This window comes from Phoca vitulina, unplaced genomic scaffold, assembly GCF_004348235.1.
Source record: "Phoca vitulina isolate PV1807 unplaced genomic scaffold, GSC_HSeal_1.0 scaffold8, whole genome shotgun sequence".
Taxonomy (NCBI): Eukaryota; Metazoa; Chordata; class Mammalia; order Carnivora; family Phocidae; genus Phoca; species Phoca vitulina.
The window spans coordinates 41,713,814-41,739,698 of NW_022589711.1; the positions used below are offsets into that span (position 1 = coordinate 41,713,814).

The 25,885-nt window shown below is 39.1% G+C and overlaps 1 protein-coding gene across 2 annotated transcripts in view; it reads right to left on the reverse strand.

Annotated features, from left to right (window-relative positions):
• Positions 1-6,486: 6,486 nt before the first annotated feature.
• Positions 6,487-25,885, reverse strand: part of TMEM39A (transmembrane protein 39A) — a 31,847-nt gene continuing 12,448 nt past the window's right edge. For both annotated transcript variants that reach the window (XM_032406614.1, XM_032406613.1), the window contains exons 4-9: positions 24,861-24,944; positions 20,238-20,392; positions 14,337-14,685; positions 13,372-13,559; positions 11,328-11,448; positions 6,487-8,637 (exon numbers count right to left, since the gene is read on the reverse strand). In XM_032406614.1, the coding sequence (XP_032262505.1) occupies positions 8,404-8,637; positions 11,328-11,448; positions 13,372-13,559; positions 14,337-14,685; positions 20,238-20,392; positions 24,861-24,944 (1,131 nt within the window). In that variant the 3' untranslated portion in view covers positions 6,487-8,403. The remainder of the gene's footprint in view (positions 8,638-11,327; positions 11,449-13,371; positions 13,560-14,336; positions 14,686-20,237; positions 20,393-24,860; positions 24,945-25,885) is intronic.

Below are 25,885 nucleotides of genomic sequence, written 5' to 3' on the forward strand. Positions count from 1 at the left end.
CTTCCATCCAGAGGAGGGACAGGACAAGGGCTGGTGTTTTTAGGAGGATCTGCATGGTGCCCTAGAAAGGGCTGCAAAATCAAATTTTCAAAGTGCTCCTTCAAATCAGTTACCAGTCCTCAAAATGGGGATGGTCGATTTTAAACGTTAAATTTGAAATGAAATGCGTGCACCTTCTAATGTTTTCTTTCAATGTTAGTGTTTGCTTAAGAAGATAATAATTTATATTTATTGGCAAAATGGCCCTCTCAGGCCAAATATTTTTTCCTTTTTTTTTTTTTTGGACCAAATAAGAGGAAATTTGGTTTTTATTCTTTGCTTCAGATGGAATGTGAAGAGACCTGACCAAGAACCCCATTAAGACAGCCTGATCTAAGCCCTAAAATTAAAAATATTGGCCAAGTCAAAATTCTGGGTTCTGGGGAAATTAAAAATGTAAGCATCCTCCTCCTCAACAATATTTATCAAGAGCTTAGTAATATTGCCCTGGGTACCTTAGTACTCTTAAATCCTTGAAGAGTCTAATGAAAAAAGGGATAGGGGTGGTAGCAAATGAAACAGTCCATAAACAAACAGGAGGAAGATTTAGAACCATTACATTACCAAATGAAAGCTGAAAGGGAAAAATGTAGCAACTAGCATCTTTTAATAGGATTTTTAATAGTGTTCGGGTTACCTACTGACTTCACTCAAATTAAACACAATTGCAAATCCAATAGAAGGTACCAGGGAGACACTCAGGCATTGAGAATTTTGCTTTAATTGCTTAAAAAATATAAGAGTGATAATTAAGAACAAAGAGTTCTGAAGTTGTGTGTGGTCTTAATTGGTTTGGTTGTGAAGTCCTGCTGGATCGCTGCTAATGAGCCAGGTAATATCAGCATTCCATGCTCCTGGGGAGGGGGCTTTAGAGACTTCCATCATCACAAGACGGGTTAACTTGTGTTGATGATGAAGTCATAGGTCCAAGATAAGCTGTTACTTTTGTGTCTAATGTTCAGCATACTGATCACATTTTATTAAAATTGGGTGGTACAGTCATTGGTCTACACAGGTCTCATGTTCCTGCCTGAAGACGTAGTGGGAACATAAGATTCACTGGTCTGGAATTGGAGTGGGAGAGGTTCAGGATAGGTCCAATTCCCACCATGATTGACTAGGACCACATTCTACCCCGGCTTGTCCTATCTGATGACAAAATGAATCCTGGAGTTAAATGTTGTCAGGAGTATGATTTTAGACACTTCCAGCAGAAGGTCAGCTCAAAATGTAGAATGACAAAGAATGTGTCCTCCTTTGTCAACACCTTCTCTAGCAAAGTCGGGCCAGAAGAGGGAGCAGGCACCTTTCCTAGCATAGAGAGGCATAGGAGATGGAAGAAGGGTGATTGCCTGAGATCAGTGTTGGTCCAGATAGTATAAAACTGGGGGCTACCACAGATGGATGGGCATCCAGTAGGTCATTTAGCAGCCTTGATGTTCATGAGCAGTGCAAAATCACTTCTCTGTGAGGATGAAGGAAGATGTAGCTAAGTATAAGAAACCCACGCAGTCTGTAGCCGTGTGTTTTACTGGATGGATCACAATGCTTTGCAATAACTTAATGCCATACTAATTCTTGGCTGATAATTCTGCAAGGTAAAGAACTTTGTCAAAGGCATCTGTTAGAAATCCACATGGTTTCAGCTTGTTTGTTGAGCTCGACAAATATGTTTCCAAAGATATAATCAAATTTTTTCTATTGATTAAAAAAGTATAAATATTAAACCTATCCATAGAGACATTTAAGTGTAATTAAAACAGATTGTTAAGCTTTAAAAATGTATTCTAATAAATGATATAAAGGATAATGCTTATGATGGCACTATGAACTAGAGGAGGACCTGGGGTCACCAAAATCAATATTAGAAGAAGTAGATTATATGCATCAGGCTCATTGTTCTAGTTCGGTGTTAGTTTTTACTTCAAGGTTTGGTCTCACAGCTAAAGTCCGGATGATTTGCTTCAGTAAATTTTTCTTTTGTTATTTTACCTCTTACTGTCAAATATTTGCAACTTCTCTCTCTTACTGTTGCAATCGTACACGTTACCTAAGATACCCCATATAAATCAATGGATATTGTCATGAAAACTAAGAAGAAAAAACCTATTGCTTCTCAAAAGTCCGCAGCTTACGGAGTTATGTGGGTCCATCTGAACAGATGTGAACTCAATTTTTCTATTACTTGCATCAATCGAGGGGACTACTCTTTCATTTGAATGATTATGTTAATGATTATGTTAAAGAAGAAAAATCCTGGCATATGTAATCACAAAAAAGGGGGAGAGGGGCACTTGATGGGTCTTAATCACAGGCCCTTAGAAAAAACAATCATGCAATGGAGGCTCACAATCTGGTGATATTTGCAGTGAGAAACACCACTGCCAAGGGGATAAAAATACTAGTATTTTGACAATAATATTCTTTTTAGAGCTTTACGGCTACTCAGGCCTGCTCCTGTCATCCTCATTACTTCCCTAAATGCCTTTTCTCCTCCATACTCCCAGATCCCCATTCAGCTCTGTTTCTCTTTCCTCTCTCTGTGCCCACTGCCCCCCAACTGGCAGCACACAGTTGCCCTCACTGCTAATCTATCCCACAGTTCCTCTGGAGTCTTCTCTCCTCACAAACCTGGGGTCTTCCCTGAATGTTGATTCCACTTCCTGGACTCCCATAAAAGTTGACGCTCCCCTGAGCGTTCCTACACAGAAGGCTACATTCCTTCCTTGTTACAGACTACAAATTGCTGAGATGTTCTCGTGTCTCGCTTCTGTTTCTGCACCATTGCTTCTTCCCATCTCATACAGAAATCTCTCATTACCAAAATTCATGGAGTCCAGCTATTTTTTTACCATTTTTTGTGGCCATGATGTAGTCAATGTCCCAGATCTCCCAGTCTTTGGCACCGAGCTTCCTGTTTCCACCATTGTTCTGGATGATTTCAGTGTTTCTGAGGAAAACCCACTCCACAGTCTTGGCACAGTTGCTCACAGCTTTTACCTCTCTTCAGTTTTGGCCATTTGCCTCCAGGGTTACACATTATGCTGTTTCACAACCTAAACTCTCATATTCCATTCTCAGAACTTCTATCCTTGCTCCTTTATTTCTCCAACCTGTTCAAGATCATTAATGCCTGGTCTACCCCTACCCTTTCTGACAGACAGTACGCCCAACCAGACTTCAGTCTTCCTTCCCTAGCCTTTCCAGACCCCAGGCTACAGCATCTCAACTATTCACACCAGCACCACTAACTCCCTTGACCACTTCAGCCGTACCTGCCTGGTGAACCTCCAAACTAGGACCAGGACTCTTACACCCATCTTCTCCGCCCTTTTCCTTATCTATTGAGTTAGACCAGAGAAAAATCATAAAACCGTGGCTAAAGAGCCACTGGAAATTTATGGTTTACCACCTCAGCAGTACCCTCATTCCCAAAACTCACAAAAGCCATTCCACTATTCTAAGCCCCCTCCTAGATTGACCCCCCCAAATTGCCTCTTACTTCACCACGTTTCCGCTGTCAGATGTTTCTTCCACCCCCACTCCCCCAGCAAGCACTTCCCCTTCTCCATGTATGTGTATATCTAACCTCCCTTCTAGCTCACAGAAATTGCTATTCCTCCTTCCCAAGGGCTCCCAAGAACACTTTCTAATTCACTTCTTCATTCCAGTTCACTACTCTGGACCAACCAACCTGACCTCCGCCCCCATTGCTCCATTAAAACTTCTCTTACTAAAGTCACTAATGATCTAATAACCAAATCCAACAGTTCTCAGTCTCTTGACTTCCTTATTTGATACTGTTGATCATTTCTTCATTTTTTTTTTAAAGATTTTATTTATTTGAGAGAGAGCACACATGCACACAGAGGGAGAGGGAGAAGCAGACTCCCCGCTGAGCAGGAAGCCCGACGGGGCTTGATCCCAGGACCCAGAGATCATGAACTGAGCCAAAGGCAGCCACCCAACTGACTGAGCCTCCCAGGCACTCCTGATCATTTCTTCCTTGCAACACTAGTTCACCTTGTCTTAGACTTCTATTTCCTTAGTCTTATTCATTTGAAAGCTTCCTCTTCCTCTGCTCCTAAATGTTATTTACCAGAATTCTGTCCATCCTCTTTTCACTCCACTTTTTCTATCACACACAGTGGCGACACCCACCCCACACCCTCTCACCTCTTACATAGACTTTTTAAATGGTTGGCTAACTGATCTCCCTGCTTTAAGTCTTATTGACATCTGTCCATCCTCCAGATTGTACATATTGCTGCCAAAGTTGTCTAAGATAGGATAGTGGATCCCATCAAAATCACCTTGAGTATGTTAAAACAGACATCTGGGTTCTATCCAGAGTTTCTGACTCAGTAGGTTTGGGGCGGGGCTTGAAATTTTCCATTTCTAACAAGTTCCCAGTTAGGTGATGCTGCTGCTGCAGACCCAGATACTGTATTTTGAGAACTCCTGACTTGAGAACCCTTGGAGTCATTAGTCCTAAATTGAAAATCTTTCACTAGCAGTCTTCAGTTCCTAGACTTCTGTCTGCTTAAGAAATTACTTGAACTGGGGTGCCTGGGTGGCTGTCAGTTAAGCATCTGCCTTCGGATCAGGTCATGATCCCAGGGTCCTGGGACCGAGCCCCGCATCAGGCTCCCTGCTCAGTGGGAAGCCTGCCACTCACCCTGCTTGTGCTGTCAAATAAATAAATGAAACCTTAAAAAAAAAAATTACTTGAATTGCTTGTCGAAGGGGCACAGTTTTGGGCTTTACTCTTAAGATTATGACTTAGTAGATCTGATGTAGTGTCCAAGGATCACACTTTTGAGAACCTGTGACCTACAAGATAATAAAAGTTCAAACCCCTTAACATGGAATTCAAGTCCTCCTATAATCTGTTCTTTGCCTACTTCTCTAGCATTATTGAACTAGTTATTTAAGAACTGGTGCAAGTCCATGCCTTGGGTTTTTGTCTATCTTGTTCCCACTACATGAACCCTCTCTCCCTAATTTATATGGTACTCTCCCAGTCCTCCTTTAAAATGCCTATGTGTTACTGCTGCAGTGAAGTCCTCCCTGACACTGCAGCTTCCAAGCAAAGTTGATGACGCTTTTGTGTCACCTCTGTACCTTGTATGTACTTCCTTTCTGAACACCCTTGTGTTATGATTATTGATTTACTTACCTGCCTTCTATTAATCTACTCTAAACATCACTATCTCTAGCACCCAGCAGTGTCCAGGTCATAGTAATTGCTCAGGAAATAGAAATGGGGGAGGAGTAGTGGTGGTGATGATTTGATAGGGAGGGGAGAAGCTTAAGGAATATAACATGGAATCAGAGTAAATAGGATAATGAGGAACATTTCCATCATGCTTATGCCTGTGAACTATTTTCCTCTACTTACCTACCTGAAGCCACCCTAACAGCTGGTCAAACATCTTCCTTCCTTTTCTTGTATTCAAAGTTCACCCAACTAATCTTTTGCTATATACCGTTTTTCCACACACCATTTAATTTCCCAGTATATAAACAATCACCAAAAGGCCATCCTTTACTGAGTATGCATCTCCTATCACTAAACAAAGATGATATCCTTTCTCTCACATGATCCATAATAGCATACACAGGTCACTGGTAATTTTTCTCTTCCCATATGAATGTGGCACCTATAAAGGGCAGCTGAAATGAGTAGCAGCATGTTGAACTGCAGATTTTTATCTCCCTGATGCTGTCATATCTGAAAAGAGAGGGGGGCACTTCCTAATTCCTTTAGCCAAAACTAGTTATTTTATTTTTTTTTTTTTAAGATTTTATTTATTTGACAGACAGACACAGTGAGAGAGGGAACACAAGCAATGGGAGTGAGAGAGGGAGAAGCAGGCTTCCTGCGGAGCATGGAGCCCGATGTGGAGCTCGATCCCAGGACCCTGGGATCATGACCTGAGCCGAAGGCGGACGCTTAACGACTGAGCCACCCAGGCGCCCCCAAAACTAGTTATTTCTTATCCTCATTCGTTTTGCCAGCCTGGCCTCTGGTCCCCCTGTACCACTCTGTTCAGGTCATGGCCGAGACAAGTCAAACTAGAAGGGGTGGGGGTGGGATCAGCTTACAATAGTCTGTTATCTCTAATCAGTTATCTGGGCTGCTTTTCAGTGACAGAACCAACTTGGAGCCATTTTGATAAGACATCTTTGTGCCAAGACCACCCATTTTGCTCTTAACTGTCAAGTAACCTCATCAAGATGTTAGTCAAGGGTGCCTCGGTGGCTCAGTGAAACGTCTGCCTTTGGCTCAAGTCATGATCCCAGGGTCCTGAGATTGAGCCCCGAGTTGGGCTACCTGCTCAGCAGGTAGTCTGTTTCTCCCTCTCCCTCTGCCCGCCCCTCCCCACCACTCGTGTATTCTCTCGCAAATAAGTGAAATCTTAAAAAAAAAAAAAAAAGTTTATTAATCAAAAGAAACCCTATCTTTAAGACCCTAAGGAAAGAATACTGAAACGCCAACTTTCCTGCCCTCCTTCACTCCAAGAACTACCACATTTAGGCTGAACCATTTATGAAACCAATATACTGTGGTTACCTTGCTATTTTTCCAATATACCAAAATCGTTCCCACCTTAGGCCACTGCCCTTGCTATTACTGAATACTCCCCAAAGCTATTTATAGGCTCAGTCTTGCTTCTTTGCTTTGCTCAGAAATTATCTTCTCAAAGATGCCTTCTAGCAATGCCACTCCTAGTAGTCTCTATTTCCTTGCCCCAATTTATTTTCTCTTTACCACACTTACTACTACTACCAGGAGACATTACATATAAATTTATTTATGGCACATTTTTGCACCCCCCACATTGTAAGTTCTCTGAGGGTAGGGTCTTTGTGTTTCTTATTCACTGCTATCTATATCCCCAGTGCCTAACATGGTGCCTGGTGGTCAATATGCGTTTGTTGAATAGCTGAATAGATTTAGACTGATTGCCAAATTATGTAACTTAAAAAAAAAAAGTATATACATCAAAATACTTAAGGAAACAATGGTTAATTTAAACACAGCATTCACCTTGGGTAGCTGTATATATACACCTACCCCTCATCATGCTGCCTTTGCTGAAAACCTGTTGGGAACTCTTCTGCAAGAATTGTTTTCAGAGCCAGTTTATGAATTACATGATTGGTCTTTTTACTTCATAAGTCATACTGTGTTTCACCAAAAAGTTCACAGTGTAAAAAAGCCAAACCAAGCACAGAAAACATATGAGAATATATTTCAGGCTCTCAAGACAAGGCCTCAGAAGCTTAGATGACTAGTGACATCAATTGACGAAGATCACCTCTCGAGAATACGGACATGGACTGAAAAGGGTTAATGCTCACAAACATAGAGGTTCTGGAATTTGAAATTAAAAACACACATTTTAGGCACAGATCAAATTATCGGGGGACAAAGAGGTAACTTCTTCTATTTCACTTCAGCTTATAACTCCAAACATGCCGCTGTAGGTGAGCTGCTGCCCAGACTGCATCCAAGATCGTTTAGCTGAGGACTTGCCCATTCTTCTAGTCACTTGGGATCTTCAGCCTGCCCATACTCCAGCCCACATGGCATTTGCACTCATCTTCTCCCACTGGTCCAGCCATACACCTTCTTCCTGAGTGCGGGCACTCTAAAGACTTTGTCTTAAAAAGTATCACTTCAAACAGCTAATAATTAAAGGAAAATCTTAAGAGGCAAAAGAAGTGAAAGAACAGGGAAAATGACAGCAATATCCTCTGAGTTTCAGGACAGCAGCTTATTCATAGGTATTTTTAAATGTCATTTGGCAGAACAAAACACTGAGTTCCTATTTCTCAGAAATGCTTCCTTCCAGGATGCAACAAAGAGAGTCCCAGCCAGGACTATAAGCCACTCTTTGCCCCAAGTATTCCAAAACTATTAACCAGCCAAAGAGAAAGAGAATGGGTGCTGTCAGGCAACTCCACTGATCTCCCTTTCTGTAGCACGGAGGCCAACTGAGGACTGAAGATAATGAAAGGACAGGAAGGAAAGTAGACACACCAAAGATATGGTGTCAAGTGATATATGAGATGTGTTCATAAATGAATGAGTTATTCCAGAGCCATACAAACAAATCAATCTCTTTACTGGAGAGGCACACCTCTCGTCCTGTGTATTATTCAAATGTACTAACACATGAAAGATCACATCACCTTGTTTGTGGATACATTTAATATCCCTTACCCTTCCCACCTTTCAAAACATAATAGTATACAAAATATAAAATATCTTAAATATTTATAAAAATCGCAAGAAAAAAATAGAACGTATGAAAATATTTTTATCTGAGTTCTCCCTCATTGTTGAGAGGCAGCTTAGTTTGCCTTGAGTTCATAACTGTTGAGTGGGTAGGAGTATGCCCTGCCTAATACTATTCTGTCCCGGAGAAGTTTAAATAAAACATAGTAGTTGCAGAAGAGGATGAGAGCCATGGAAAGTGTGTGGTTCCACTTCTCCGACCGCAGCAAGGAATAGAGCTGGTAGAAGACGACACTGCCCTCAATAAGGATAAGCAGATTTAACAGCCTTAATGGACGATGAAATAGGAACTGTAAAGGAAGGTGAAAAGCAAAACATTATTTCATAGAAAGGTAAAGACTGTAGTTATTCTCACATTTTTCTCCTAAAACAATTTCATATTTACAGGTTCCTGTGTGCAATAACATATGGATCTGCTTACTGAACATCAGGCTATTTCTTGCTGTAGAGACCCAAACCTTCTCCTTTTTGCTCAAGGAATAATGAAATAAATTTTATTTCAATGTCCTGAGATATGAGAAAGGATCCCACCCAAAAGAACTGCCTCTAAACATTTTTCTTAAAATTATATCTTGGGTATATATTTTATTTGAGATAATCAAAAGTACATTTATCTAAGACAGGGACTGGATAAAGGACTGAATGGAAAATATTTTAGACTTTGCAAGTCAAGAGGCAAAAATTAAAGATATTATATAGGTACTTAAAGCCATTTAAAATGAACCATTTAAAAAAGTAAAAATCATTGTTAGTCTGTGGGCTGATCTAAGACATAAACACACTAGACAAGTCTGGGGGGGAGGGGAAGTCTTACAAGCGGAAATATCAAAACAATAATTTCTTAATTTTCCCTTAAACCGTTTACCCACCATCATCACTGACTCAAATCCTCTACACCATATATTTCTGCTGGGTTTTTTTCTGGATATTAAGAAGTAGGGTGCACAGACAGGACAATGAGGAAGGAAGGAAAAATTAATCAGAATTAGAGTTTGGCTAAAAACAGGGCTGCTCACTGTTTTTATTCCACCAAATTCTTCACTTTAAAAGGCTAAATCCTGGTTTACTAATAAAAACATATTATGAATAGAAGGATAGAAGGCTGCAAACTGTGGCAATGGTAGTATATCAGATTTAAATAAACTAATTTAGACCTCAAGGTTCAAATCTGAGAATAAAGCCAAATCATCATGACAGCTCCAAAAGGTAGCAAGGTTCTTCGGGTCCTTCTTTGAGAGAAAGAAAATGTTTAACCTGGGTTATAGTATATGATATCCAGTAATACCATGTATAAAATTGGCTCAGAATTAATATTCCAGAAGGACTCAGGCAATGGTAGTTTCTGCGACAATTATAACAATTAAAATTAAATGTGCCAGTAAGCTATAAACTGAATGAGTAGAAAGGTGAGGAAAAGTTTTAACTTCTAACAGCTATAGGTAGTCGGCACATTTTAAATGAGTGTTCTCAAACTTCAGTGTGCCTAAGAATCATTTCCAAATAGGTAAATGCTGCAAATTCCTGGAATCCTTCAGACATTCTGATTCAGAAGTCTGGGGTAGGGGCCCTGAATTACTTTAAAGAGTGAGCCAGGTGATTTATATGCAAGTGGCCCAAGGGACCACTTTGGCAAAACACTGATTTACCTGTTCGGTCATGCAAAATCAGTAATAAGTTAATTTCCCTAATCCTTATTCTTTGGATTTCACCTGATTCTTCAGCTATCCAACACACTAGCAAGGAAAATACTTATTTTTCAAGCAGAAAACTCCAGTAGAGTATCTGGTTATTACAGGTTTCTTGAGGTGACTGCAAGGGCCAACAGAAGTCATTAACGGCCTATGGAATACACCTGACTGAATTAAATATTCTGTGTAGAAACCGAATGCTTATGTGGTTGTGACTTAAGTCCGCTCCTCCCTAGTTTCCTCATTCAAGGGCCTTTCACCTGCCCCATGCTCCTCCCAGCCCTCACCCTGTCCTCCCCTACCCACCCCCATTGTATTTACAAACATCCAGCCCTGATGTGAAATTCCCAGTATTTAACTGAAAGGCCCTTAGCAGCAAACACCTGCAGAACCAGAAAGCCCATGTGCCCTCACAGGGAACTGGGAGGGAGGCAGAATGAGATGCAAGTATCTCAAAAAAAGATCTCCAATTCTTTTTTAGACTATAATCTCCATTGAAAGGCAAGGCACTGCACTATGAACAGTCCCCTGCATGCACCTTCTTTTCCCCACTGCCACTGATCAGCTAGCCTTTCCCATATAAATAAATACTTCTGCCTCCTAGAGTCAGAATTTCCAGAAAACTGAAAGATCAATAGAACATAATCCAAGGCATAAATTCAAATGGGACAGAAGCTGGGTTTAACGGATGTCTATTGCTTCTTCCTTTTTAACTGGTAAGCCTTTTTCCCTTTAATCCAGGAAAAGGTAAAAGGCCAGAGATCATGGCATTTGTCTTACTTTCAAAAGGGAAGTCAAGGTACTTTAAGGAGGTGATACAAATGACAAATACCAAAAAAACAACAAAAAACAAAAAAACAAAAACAAAAAAAACCCCAAACAAAAAATAAACCCAAACCCAATAAAAACAAACAAAACCATTACATTATTACTATATTAAATATCACTTAAGGATACATAAACACAATATAATAAGGACACCACTAAACCAAACTATTACAAATAAAAATTTTAAGATGAAAAAGGGAAGTCTTAAATAACTGCCTACTTGTTTCAGGTAATACTAGACACAACAAACCCCAGTATGACTTTTAAGCTGTTGGAGCTGGGACAATGCTATCTGGTATCTGATCTTCAAACTGCCTTTCAGAATATATTTCCAAGAGACAAGGGCCAGTATTATAGCAGTAGTAATAACTACCATGTGCTACACACTGTGCTAGGTGCTTACACACATGGTGGCCTCCTAACACCACTAAGTTTATGTTTGAAAAGAAGTAAGTGGTACTTGCATAAAAGCGGGCATGGGATACGTCTGAAGGCACCGCCACGTTGTAAGGCCCCATGGCTCTATATAAGCATCTGCTGTGTCGCACCAGCACCCCTTGAGGCCATATTGTATTTTCTGACCAACTAAGGGAGAAAGAAATGCAATGTTAGCATACTGGCAATTACAGATAAGACAGTGTCTGGCAAGGCCAACTACATTTCTACGGAAGGGATTAAGTATTCAAGGCTTCATCTGCCTGAATTCTGAGAATACATTGTACAGTCAAACTGGAAAGAGTTAGGAAGGATTTGTTATCATAACTTCATTGCTATATAGTAGAGAGGCTGCAGAGTGATACCGTTAACTCAGTGTCAAAGGACTTATGAGGCGTTGGAGAATGAGCAGAAGTTAATGTGTAAGGCATCTACGAGCCAGAAAATCGAGTGTAAGTAAGTGGACTGTCATCTCAATCCCAAGCGAGCAAAATCTATTGATGGAAATGCTAGAGAGAACAAACAAGAGAAAGCGGACTGTAGTGAGAGTAGTGGAGAAATGAACACACTGTCAGATCAGCATGACATCTACTGTAGAACTATATCCCAAAAGCTATAGAAAATCAGTCTATTTGTCACATACTTCAAATGCCTCATATATGCGTGAAGCCGTACAGAACAGAGAGACACACGAGGTAATGACACACAGACTTTACTTTTTACTGCTTTCTTGGTTTATTTTTATAGAAGTTTCTCTAGGAAAAAGAAGTTATGGAAGAAGCTTCATTGTTTCCAGCACCAATGTAATGGAGTTGGGGTGGGGTTGGGGATCTTCAGGTTAAGCTTTTTAAAAAATCTAAGTTAATTCATCTCTTCCTGATTTTGGAAAGGTTAGTTTCCTAGGGTAAGAACTGGGACATTTTAGGTATGTTAAAAAAAAAAAAAAAAAAAAGGAAAAGAAAAAAGTCTAGCACCCTGAAGCTTTCCCAGTTCAGAAAATGGTCCGTCGGCCTTGCTCACACTTACCAGCATTAAAGTGATGATATACCTCATGGCCATGTGCCATCAAGGAGCCTGAAGATGTACAGTACTAGCACTGTGGATTGTATTTTCAATTTTTATTGAAATTTGTCCTTTGCCCACAGTCGGGTTTCTTTTCAGCCTGGCCCAATCTCTTTCAGTTCCTGGGCTTGAAGGCCTGTGCTAATCTGTATCAGACATCAAGGCAGATAATTGAAGGGAGGACTCTGAGGGGGACAGGGGAAGGGAAAGTCCCCTCAATCTGTCCCACTTCATTAGGAAAGAATTTCTAGGTGATGAAATTTGTGAAATGTTCCAATTATAAAAGGGAGGAAGATGAAGATGGTCCAGGTCTGAGAGGAAGGTACGGTGAAGGGCTCAGAAGTGAGAGAACAAAAGGGTTCTAAAGTTACCCATTCTGGATCACAGGGACCATGCAGAGAAATGACTGGTAAGGGGACACAATGAGAGGAATACTCAGAGAGAACTCAATTAGGGAGAGTTTTCATTTAAATATGGGAAAAGCAGGGAAACATTCACTAGCGAGTTTAGGAAAAAAGATAAAAAATGCAAGCAAGGAAAACTACTAGAACATATTTGCATTTATTAGAAAGAAAAGATGAGAGAAGCAAATTCTAGCTGCCTGAGTGTAAGATGATTAGCTAGCAACTATTTAGCTGTGGCAATGAGGAGGAGAAGATGAATCTTACAGGCTTCCAAAGAGAATTAAAAATATATCATGACTCTGTGAATTTGGGCAAAGGGTTAAGACTGAAAGAAAACTCCAATATTACAGCTTGGGAAACAAATTACACACTCCAGGGTGACCGGGTAGCTGAAAGGTAGGAGGCATTTAAGGAGGGACTGGGGATGGTGGTGGGAATGAGTTAATGTCCCCTGTGTTCAGTTTAGAGTGATGACAGGCATCCACGTAGACAAAAAACTAAAAATTAAATGTTCAAAAGCCAAGAACAAGAATGGCATACAAAGCAAATAAACATGATCAGCAGCATGTAGAAGGTGTTATATGGTTTTACCCTCTAGGCTACTCACATGTGCTGTGGAGCATTGCTGTAGGACCCATGTTCAAGCTTCTGCCACTTGCCCAGGTGAGCAGCTGATTTATGTAGCAAATCACAGTATTTGGATGGTAGCAGTTGTGTGGTGAGCATGACAAAAGCATTGATCCACACCATAATGAGGTGCTCACATGACCAGCGCATGTCATAGTACTGGGTACTCTGGAAAAGATCAGAAAAGGGAGAAATGATCCATGCACTGTTAAGCAAGAAGGTAGGGATGGGTGCGTGTACATACGCCCTGCAGACAAATGCCACACTGAGTCACACATGCATTGGTTGTCCTGCTGTCCGTGCAGAAAGTTCAAGAGCAGAGTCCTCCAAAATCCTTCAACCTGACTTTCTGGCTGTATGAATTAGGGTTGGGAGGGAGAGGCAATTATATTTTAAGTGCTTCCTTTCTAGAAGAGGTGAGTGCCCTCTGTAAATGACCACTCCGGCTGCAGATGTGCTTCTCAGTGGGTGAAGAAAGGGTACTAAAATGTCCCAAAAGATTTTGGGCTCAAGTGACATCCAGACCATTTTTCTTTTCTACTGAAGTAAATTGAAATTTAGATAAAGGTTAGATTAAATTCAAGGAAAGTCCTGATTAGCCACGTTAAGATCAACTACAGTAGGCTGAACTGTATTAAAACCTCAATCCTCTTAAGCTACTACATACTGATTCTATTATAAACACAAATTTTATTTTCCCCAGAAACTGGAAAAAAAAAAAAACTTTAAAAAAGAGAAAAAAAAGAGGGGACCACCACGGGTGCATCACATATATGGAAATACCTATCCGCCAACCAGGAGCGGTATTAGTGCACTCCAGATGCAGCCGAACTCCACCATCCAGGCTGCCAAAGGGGAGACAGAGAAAAGGGGGATTAAATAAGAAATACCCAGTTTATGTCATTCACACACAAATCCAGGAAGCACATAAAAGGAACCACTTACCTTCACAAAACACAGGGGGAGAAATGCAACATAGTAGGCACTGAAGAGGGAGTTGAAGAGAACTTCCTTGATTCTGTGGTTGAAATCCGCTTTCAGACATTCAACTTCATTGCGAATGAGGTCTGGAGACAGAGGGCAGCTGTGTGTGGGGATGGGCGTGGCATTATTAAACTGTTCTTTTAGAGACTCCAACAATAAGGAGAGAAAGTCTTTGGATTTGGCCAAGCCACCCACAGTTGAGGCACTTTCTTCTACCGCCTGGTGCTGAACCATATAGTTATAGTCTGTGAGAAGAAGATGAGCTCTACTATCTTGGTGGAAACAGCAGAGTGGAACATAAACACCAAACCTGTAGAAGACGGTAAATAAGAAAATGAGACCACAGATGCCACCTAAGATCAAAGCTGATAACTATGTTAGTAAAATAGTCACGATTCACGAGAATGAACTTAAGAGAACAGGGACTCTGCTGACAATAAATTCATTATTGGGGAAGTTCTTTAATTTCTCCACACAAAGGCAATATACATTCACTGTACAATAATAGAAGACTACAGAAAATCACAATGACAAAATAGAAACACCAAAAAATGATCACTTTTATAATTTTTACAACTGGGTGCACAGACTTCATACTTTTTTCTTTTATATGTTTAGCCTCATACAGTATAAACTGTTTTGTAACTTTGAGTGTGTATTTTGAGCATTTTTTTCATGTCATTACATATTTTTTCTATAACAATTTTTAAAGATACTATAGTATTCTCATAGAGATGTACCATAATTTACTCATTTCTCTCTTGTTGGAAACTTAGGTGGTTACTTACTTTGCATTACCATAAATATGAATGTATGGATAAGATCCTACATGATCTTTGTGTGCATCTGGTAATTTTCAAATGGTGTGCCCTTCCCTTCCAATTTCCCCTTCTCAGTGAGGGGCTACCCTGCCTCCCTACTACATCACCCACCCCAATCCTACAGGCCCTCTTAGTTCCCCCTGCCTGGTTATTTTTCTTCACAGATCTTACCACTCATATATTTTACATACTTTTCAGGTTTTTTATTTGGGTGGGGGTGTTCTGTTCTTTTTTTTTTTGGTCTATCTTCCCCCTCACTACAATATAAGTTCCGTGTACCAGAGATTTAGGTCTACTTAATTCACTGCTATTTCCCTGATGTCTAAAATAGTGGCTGAAACATACTAGGCACTCAATAAATATTTGATGAATTAATGAAACAAATTCTAGAAGTACAATAAAAAAATTTCTATAAGTAGAATAACTTGGTTAAAGGACTGAATATTTTTGAGACTTTTCATAACTTCTTACAGTTATTTCAACCTTGGTTCCTTAAAACTTTTTAAAATACTTTCCCCAGTCCTCATTAAGTAATGTCCACATTGTGACTTACATATTGTAAATAAAATGGTCATTTCACTGGCATTAATTCAGATATGAAAAATAGCAATTACAAAGATATCCTATTTAGTTATGTATTTTATAAAAATATTAACAAATTCACCTATTCCTACTTTTCTCTAGAGGGAGAAAGAATGAGCTTGTTACAAAGTAAGAGGATGGTTAGCAGCTCCGTGATCCACCATGAATGTGCCCTGGAGTAGTAGTGTGGGAAGGAGTAAATGAAGAAGCAACAGGCAGAACTCACACATGTGCAAAACTGTGAAGGCCAGAGAAACCTGTCAATATTGCCGAAACACAAGCTGCACATATAGAGGTGAGACGAGAGGCTAGGGTGTGTGGCAGATTGCAAGGATGGCCCCATTTCTTAACCCTTCCTGTAGTCTTACTACACAGCCCTCATTCTGTGTGTGAAGTGACCCTGCCCTAGCCCCACAATGGGCTCAACAATGTGACCTGTTCTGGCCCATGGAATGTCAGCAAACACGATGTGATCAGAAGCTTAAAATGGGCTTGCACGCTGGGGCTTGCTTTCATTCCATTCGATCAATTTCATGTGTCCATACCTAGCCTGCCAGAGCATGAGAGACACGTAGAGCAGAGCTGAGTTGTCCTGGTTACTTAAACTGACAGCTAGTCAATCCCACAAGGGTGACTGAACCCAGCTAAGATCAGGAGCGCTTCTTGACTTCCAGCTGACTCCAACGCATGCACAATAAATACACATTGTGGAATGCTACCATGGTTTTGCAGCTGTTTGTTACAGCATTATATGGCAATAGATAACTGACACAGGGTAGAATGAGAGAAACTAGAAAGTTAGCATCAAAGGCTTAGACTTTGGAGGGCTCTGTAAGGTAAAAGGGGGTAAAGGAAATGACTCATTAAAGAATTTTAAAGAGGATTAGTGACATGATTCAGTTTCCATTCTGAAAATCATTACAGCTACAATAAAAAATTGAAAGGAGGAGAGCAACAATGGATTACCAGAAGACCAGATGGAAGTTTAGAATGTAACAGCAGAGGTTACAGAGAGCAGTGGACAGATTCAAGATAAATATAAGAGCTACAACCATTAGTCATTGGACTAACCTAAACTGAGAAGCTAGCTGAGAATCAAGTTAAAAAAAAAAAAAAAGGCAGTAAAGAGTCCCTTTTTTAACCTATGAATAAACAAGAAAATAAAGATGTAGTTATTGCCACTGTCTAGTATGTTAAACTTCTTACACTTATTTTTTAAGTTAGGTAAAAGATTATTCAACTTTTAAAAAGTGAAGAAGGCAAATATATTTAAACATAAAATCTGTTTAAATTACATGCTTCTTTCATTGTTTTACAGGGGCGTGGAGAACCTTCAAAAGTAAGTTTCTTTATATTCCTCAATTGAAATGAACAAGTTTGCTAGCCATTTTGACATGGTAATCCTTTTAAACCTGCCCAAAATATTCCTTGATATATCCATAATTAGCCTTTCATATCAAATGCAGTTAAACCTAACTGATTCAACCAGCTGTTGCTGAGAAATAGAATAATGAAATCATTTGAAGTAGGTGAAGTATTAGTCTAGACATATAGAAACAACTGATGTAAAATATATACCTTATAATAAATATGAATCATGAAAAATGATGTTTATAATATAGAGTTCGTTTTGTAGGGAAAAGGGTAATACTAATGAACTGAGTTGATTGCCTTAAATAACTAAACAGTATAATTAGAAAAATAAATAAGTAAATAGTGTAATTAGACCCACCATAGGACAACCAATAGAAAGACTCTTCCTGCCATCCCTGCATAATCTCTGATTATGCTTTGATTTTATACTATGTAACTACCCATATAAATCCATGCTTACACTTCAGCACCATAAATGGTTATATAAAGCAATGATTCTCAAGCTTGAGCAGGCATCAGAATCATCTGGAGGGCCTGTTAAAAGACAAACTGCTGGGGGGAGCCTGGATGGCTCAGTCGTTAAGCGTCTGCCTTCGGCTCAGGTCACGGTCTGAGTCCTGGGATCAAGCCCCGCATCGGGCTCCCTGCTCAGGGAGAAGCCTGCTTCTCCCTCTCCCACTACCCCCCTGCTTGTGTTCCCTCTCTCGCTGTGTCTCTCTGTCAAATAAATAAATAAAATCTTTAAAAAAAAAAAAAAAAGACAAATTGCTGGATCCTACCTTCTGGAGTTTGTTTCAGTAGATTTGGGGTGGATTCTGAGAATTTCTATTTCTAAAAAATTTCCAGGTGATGCTGATGCTGCTGTTCTGGGAACCACAATTTTGAGAACTACTGATTACAGAGTAATGGTGCAGACAAGAACTCTGGAATCAAAAAGACCTGAGTCTTTCTAACTGTCTGACCACAGGGAAGGTTTTTAGTCTCTTAATCTGTCTTTACCTGTGGCAAAGCCTGCTAACTGTCTGCCAAGAGCCACTGTTCTCCTGCTCTTCCACTGCAATAGAATTTTTAGTTGAGATACAGCTGTTCTACTAAAGACAAATTTCCAACCTCCCTTATAGTCTATCCTGCTAGGAAGGGTGGAGCAAAAAAGAGAGCAGGAGCCTAGCTCCCAGCACCTTGAAGCTAGCTGCCACAGCTATCCAAGATGATTTACACACAGACGATACAGAAGAGAGAAATAAACTTCTAACTTTTTAAAGCCACTAGTACTTTGGAACTGTTATGTCAGACTAAATACAAGCCTCCTGGGTTATGGGATGATTTCATGAGGTGATGTTTATAAACACCTAGCCCAGCACCTAGCACATAACAGCAATAAGTGGTAGCTATCTACTAACATCCAATGAAGAAAGTATTAGCCCAAGGTATACAAGTTAAACCATGCAGAAGAGTTTAAAAGCCAGTATGTATAATAAGATACAACTATACACTCATCACAATGGCTAGAATTTAAAAAACAGAAAATATCAAATGCTGATAAAAATGTGGAGCAACCAGAATGCTTATAGAATTGATGGGAGGAGGGCGCCTGGGTGGCTCAGTCATTAAGCGTCTGCCTTCGGCTCAGGTCATGATCCCAGAGTCCTGGGATGGACTCCCATATTGGGCTCCCTGCTCAGCGGGAAGCCTGCTTCTCCCTTTCCTACTCCCCTGCTTGTGTTCCTGCTCTCGCTGTCTCTGTCAAATAAATAAATAAAATCTTTAAAAAAAAAAAAGAATTGATGGGAGGATAAAATGATACTTCTTTGGGAAAGGTCTGGTAGATTCTTATAAAACTAAACATACTCCTCCTACCTTATGGCTTAGCAAGGCCTCTCCTAGATATTTCTTTGAAGAAAATGAAAACATTCCTTCACAAAAAAAGATTTGTATAAGAATGTGCCTAACAGTTTTATTTTTAGTAATAGCCCCAAACTGGAAACAACCCAGATATTCAACAGGAGACTAAACAAACTGTAGTATATTCATACAATGAAACGTTACCGACATATGTAACCACATGGAGGATTCTCAAAAACAACGTGCTGAATGAGAGAAGCCGTACACAAAAGTGTATATACCTTATAATTCCATTTATATGAAATTCTAGAACTGGTAAACTAATCTATGGTGGAAAAAAAATCAAAACAGTGATTACCTCTGGGAAGTGGGGGGTGGGGTTTGATTGCAAAGAGGTATGAAGGAACCTCTGGAAAAATGGTCATGTTCCACATTGGGATACAGGTTTGACTTACAGGTATATGCATTTATCAAGACTCAGCAAATGTATACCAGATTTGTGAGTTTTATTTTATATAATGAATTCTACCTCAAAAGGAAAACTGTAAGCAAATATCAAACTCTAGTTTTTGTAAGCATATGCTGACGTATTTTGGAGGAAGTGAACTGGGGTCTGCACTTTAACTTTCAAATGTACCAAAAAAAGATGGACTGATGGATGGACAGAGGAATAGCTGGACAGTTATGTGTCGTGCAATTATAGTAAAATATTAATGAATGGAATCTAGGTGGGGTAACACAGGTGTTTGCTGAAAAATTCTTTCAATCTCATGTTGTTTAAAATTTCCATAATAAAATGCTGGTCAAAAAAAGTACTTAAGTCCATAGGGCTTGAGTATGGGGTATTTCTGTTACATGAACCCAAAGATCAAAGTAATCTGACCAAAAGACTAAGACTGATGAGCCAGTTCATTCAACTAACATTACCTACCATTTGTGCCAATATAGGCAGTACTTGGGTGCTTTATTTGATGAAGAGAGCCAATTAAAATATTCTCCATTGGTAGAAGAGCCATACCTCTCCAGTTTCTTGGGACAGTCCTGGTTTATCCCTGTTGTCCCAACTGTATCCTAGTGTAGAAAATAAATTATATGGTCACCCTACTCACTGATTTTTCCAATTTTCTGAGCTTTTGGCTTATATTTGAACAATTTCCTCTTCCTCACTTTTATAGGATTGTTTGCTTGACCCAGTAATTTCTTTAAAAACTTACTGATAAAATGGTAAAACTGGAGTACTCACGGGTAGCCAAGGAAAAGGAGATTGAGCACTGAATGGCTTCGGAAGAGATTGACGAGGGTCCAACAAAGTACCCATCCACATAAAGTGAGTAGCACCAAGCGAGCTGATATCAGAACCATGTAGTGAATCATAGATGCTGCACCCGCCTTAGTGGCCTGAAAGTTTGGAAGCACCAAAAGGAACATTTTATAAATGGCCTTATTCAAAAGCAATGTGACTCAAGGAATTAAGATTTAGTAGAAATCTGCCCCCACCAATTAAAGGGGGGGAGAAGAAAAACTGCCCCATCCCACCTTATCTTCATTTTTAAAGATTCAGACTTTTCCAGGCAATTTGTTGGTTCCTCCTTGTATTCTCAGTTTCTCATACAGACGTCCCTTAAGTTCTTATGACATTGTCTAATTTGTTTACACTGGGGCTTCTCAAAGTATGGTCCATGAACCACATTCATCAGAATTACTTGGGCTGCTTACTGAACTTGCAAATTCCTACTGCCTTTCCTTACCAGATATAGGGAACAAAACTGTAAGTCAAGGGACCTATATTTTAATAATCCACCAGGTGATTTTTATGTACATAAAGATACTGAACCATTAATTTATCTGACTTCAGACTATACTGTAATAGTCTCAATAGTAGCAACAATGTTTTTTCCATTTTCTTTGGGATCCTCCCCCCAGTCTATTTGCTGAATTAATGTTTAATGAATTACTAGAGCTTCAAAAAATAATCAGAGCTTCTCTGACAAATCCCTATATAAATAAAAGCTTCTCTTTTGACTTTTGCAAACACAGAAATAATGGACAATCACTTCCACTTCTTTATATCACAGCTATTCAAATATTTTTCTTTAATCCCACATTTTAAAGACAGATTAAATATAGTAAGAAAGCATACTTGTCTAAATGTGAAGCTCTGCAATGTTATGTTCTTTCAGAATGAACTAGGAAGAGAATGAGCAAAATGCAGGGGAAAATGGCAGATTCCTACAACCTCAAAACAGCAGTGTCAGAATGTAGAAAGGGCAAAAAAAAATTATGTAGGGTCAATAGCAATGGGAGGGGATAAGGAGCTTTTCAGGTCCTTCATCTATCCATTTCTTAATTTACCCAACATACTACATAGCATATATGATATATATGCGATATATAATACTTATACAGTTACTTATAAATGCAAAGAAGCAACTGAATTAATACTATAAGCCTCAAACCGTGGGGAAGGTTCAAACTGTTCTAACAACAGGGCAAATAATTGTGTTATCACTCCCCTGATACATACCTCATGCCAATGTACCCTGCATGTCAAAGCCTAAGGAAGGCATTTAAGTGGCTGGAATTACTCCATTGCCTCCATTTTCAAAATTAAAAAGGCTGCTCTGCCCAATGTCACCAGAGTAGCAGAGCTTGGATGTATTTATCATTTTTGTCTTATTCCAGAGCCCAAGCTCTTAACCACTATGCTATGCATGGCAGATACTATATCGGGCCCTAGGGACACAGTAGTAACCAAGACAAATAAGAATTCTGTCCTTATGAGGCTGCCCAAATAAGAAAGACAAAAATTAAACTTGTATTTACACAAATAATTATTTTAACAATTGTGGTAAGTGCTACAGGAAAAGAGTAGGCTGTAAGGGAAAGCAAATAACAAGAGACCCCAACCTAAGGAAGCCTTTCTGAGGAAGTAGTATTTTAGCTGGGATTAAAGAATAAGCAAAAATGAGCCAGGTAAGGAGTAGAAAAATATTCCTAATATTATGTTAACTGAGAAGTATAGTACATATGCAAATAAAAATTTATATACCAAATATATCAAAATATGGCCCTTTCAATAATGAGGTTGTAATTTAAAATTTTTTTCTGCTTTATATGTGTTTTCCAATTTTTTTTTTTCCCCAATAAAATGTACTACCTTCCTATTTAGAAAAACAGTTTTTCAAAAAGGGAGTTGCAGGGGGTCTCTGGGTGGCTCAGTGGGTTAAGTGACTGTCTTCGGCTCAGGTCATGATCCTGGAATCCTGGGATCGAGTCCCGCATCAGTCTCTCTGCTCAGTGGGTAGTCTGCTTCTCCCTCTGACCCTCCCCCCTCTCATGTTCTCTCTCTCTCTTATCCTCGCTCTCAAATACATAAATAAAATCTTTAAAAAATAATAATAATAAATTTAAAAATAAAAAGGGAGTTGCCTCAGGTTGGTAGAAGAATAGCTGAATAACTTTTTGGTCTTGCGGAGCAAGTCAAGAAGTAGAATTGGCCTAGAGGTGAATAAACAGTCTTATCTAGTTGGAGGTATTCTTTTCAAATAGTATTTAGCATTCTGAATTAATTACCTCCAGCCTCTCCTCAAAAATGATTGCTCTTTCTCAGGATATATAAGCACCCCCCACCCCCAAAAAAGGCAAACATTTTAATGGAAGTAAGGAAAGATGATTTATGATGGGTCTTACCATCTAATTTAGCTTTTTTAGGGAGAGAATCACTATACAGCTCTTATTTTTAATTTCTGAATAGGTAATATATTCACCAATACTCAAGATACAAAATGTATTAATAGTGTTTGTTGTGAAATTTCCCTTCTTCTGGTCCTGTTACCAGCCACAACTAGGCAGCCTGTTATTAGTTTGTATGTCCCTCTAAAGATAATTTATTCATACACAAGCAAATGTATTTTGTTCCTTCTACCCACCTTATTTTAAACACTGTTATATACTTTGTTTTTTTTTTTACTTAATATTTTAGTGGTCAGTGCATTTTCATCTTTTTAATGGCTGCATGCTATTCCATTATGTAGATATCCCAAAATTATTTAAACATTCTTTCATTCTTCCTCATGGACTTTAAGGTACAGATTTCAGTCTTTGACCAGAAATCAGTTTAAATTTAGCTTAAGTATTTTGTTCTCGGTAAGAATTACAGGTTTCTTTAGAAAACAGCTAATATACTTTTCAACTAAGGTCATGCAAAAATTGTTAAACTACTGTTAAGCCATTAGCAAAAGAAAGAAATGGAGTACATCAAGTTATAGCCCTTGGAGCTCCAAGGTAGAAACTCCAGTTATGAAGGATTTACACATTTGCTGGACATACTAATTTGGCATATACAAGTACCATTTCTATGTAACTGAAGAGATGAAACAAAATCCTGTCTGTTTTCACATAGAAAAACATAAAACTCCACTGAGTTCCTCTAAAGAAAGAATATAGTGTAATATATCCAAAAGTAAGCACCTATTTTCTGGACCTAAATAACGAACTCGGGAGAAAAGGTTTTTTTTGTCTTTTTTAAGATCTTATTTATTTATTTGTCACAGAGAAAGAGAGAGCACGAGCACAAGCAGAGGGAGAAGCAGGTACCCTGCCGAGCAAGGAACCCCTTGTGGGACTCCATCCCAGGACCCTGGGATCATGACCTGAGCCGAAGGCAGATGCTTAATCGACTGAGCCACCCAGGTGTCCTCCTGGGAGAAAAGATTTTAGACAGACTTTCCCTTTGTGAAAAACAGGTAATCCTACTACCAGTGTTTTTCAGTTAACTTCAAATGGCTTTCAGGTTATGACTTAAAATGTTCAGTTACTCTGTGCTCACAAGAAATAAGGTTCCTGAAAATTAGGGCTTACAGATACAAAGACCTTCCATGCATGTTTTAGAAGGAAAAAAATCGACTCTCAGTTATCTCTGATTGCAGTAACTATTAATTTAAAATTATACACTGAATTATCAACTCCAAGATTATAATTATTAGCCATTTTAGCTAAGCTAACATTTTTGTTTTTGTTTTTATAATCATTTATGGGGCATAAGATAATAAAACCCTAGGAGAACACATTTACCTCCTCCAATGGAGTTTACAAATAGATTAAAGAATCTTACCAATGGCCAGTTCTATCAACATTTAATTTTAAAAAGATCATATTAATGTCCCAAGTCTTTCCTCTACTGTCCACTAAGATTCTAATCAAGATTAGTCTTATGCAAATTTGATGTTGTCATTTTAAAATTCCAAGTTTCAACAAACTCAAACAAATGTCTCTTGCTAGTAACCCCACAAATGGTATATAATATCAAGCAAATATTACCTGAAACAAAGTTTTAGATGCAACTGTGCATTTATATATAACTCTTCATATCAACAGTTATTAAAATTCATTCTATTTTTACTATAACTATCAAAATTAGAAAAATTATACAGAAGAACTTGGAAGCTAGAAATAAGCTCCTATCAAACAAATGAGATTTCTAACAGTTCTCTTGAATTCCAGTACAATGAATTTTAAATACATAGCAGGAAAATCTTTTAAAAAGAACTAGCACATGGGGGCACCTGGGTGGCTCAGTCGGTTAAGCGTCTGACTTTGGCTCAGGTCATGATCTCAGGGTCCTGGGATTGGCTGGAGTAGGGCTCCCCACTCAGCAGGGAGTTGGCTTGTCCCTCTCCTTTTGCCCCTCCCCCCAACTTGTGCTCTAATAAATAAAATCTTAAAAAAAAAACCTAGCATAACTCATGTGGAAGTAAAGAAATTAATTTCTAATTGTTTTCAAATTATATTTGGGCACTTCACGTACTCAGCTTGAACCCATTCTAGTAACTAACTCTAGCTATTTTATCAGTGAATGAGCTATTACCTCTGAGATAAGGGCCCACACCAGCCTCCTTGCAAGCATCACCGTGATGAATGCTGCCAGGTGGTAATCAATGAGATGGAAATTCTGTAAGAAAAACAAATCACTGCATCAGAAAGAAATATGCGTATGTAGCTGGAACAACTACATCAAGAGGTTTGCCCCCTCAGATCTTCCTTACATCACCTTATATGTACAGACCACAAGAATCTGAACGATCTTAGAGAGACTATCTACCTTCTACTTTCTACCTAATTCTACTCCTTTCATGAAAGATTGCTTTAACTTTTCAAATACTATTTTAAACTACCTGTAATGTACTCTACTTTTTTTGAAAGTTTACTGTGTTGAAAGGAAAATACAGCTTTGAGTTAAAAAGTGATAGCTTGCAGAACTATGGCAAGAATAATTTATTTAAGGGGCGCCTGATGGCTCAGTCAGTTAAGTGTCTGCCTTCGGCTTAGGTCATGATCCCAGGGTCCTGGGATCTAGCCCCGGGTAGGGCTCCCTGCTCAGTGGGGAGCCTGCTTTTCCCTCTCCCCACCCCCACTTGTGCTCTCTCTCAAATAAATAAGAATCTTAAAAAAATAAAAGAGTAATTTACTTAAAATGCCATATTTATAATGTGTCAAATTCAATGGATCAGATGGAACTCCCAGTGTTCAGGAGTTCCTATTTTTGGTCTCTCTATGCAAGCTTATGTTAATCTAATTGGGCATCTACTGACCTAAACTCCCTACTGGCTGACATGTCTATTACCTTCAATTTAGTCTTTCTTCTTAACTTGGGTTAAGTTAATGTCTTGGGTGCCTGGGTGGCTCAGTTGGTTAAGCCTCTGCCTTCCACTAAGGTCATGATCCCAGGCTCCTGGGATCTAGTTCTGCATCAGGCTCCCTGCTCAGTGGGGAGTCTGCTTCTCCCTCTGCCCCTCCGCCTGGCTTGTGCTTGCGCTCTCTCGCTCTCTCTCGCAAAAAATAAATAATAATCTTTAAAAAAAAAAAAAAAAACATGTCTTATATTTGATCTTT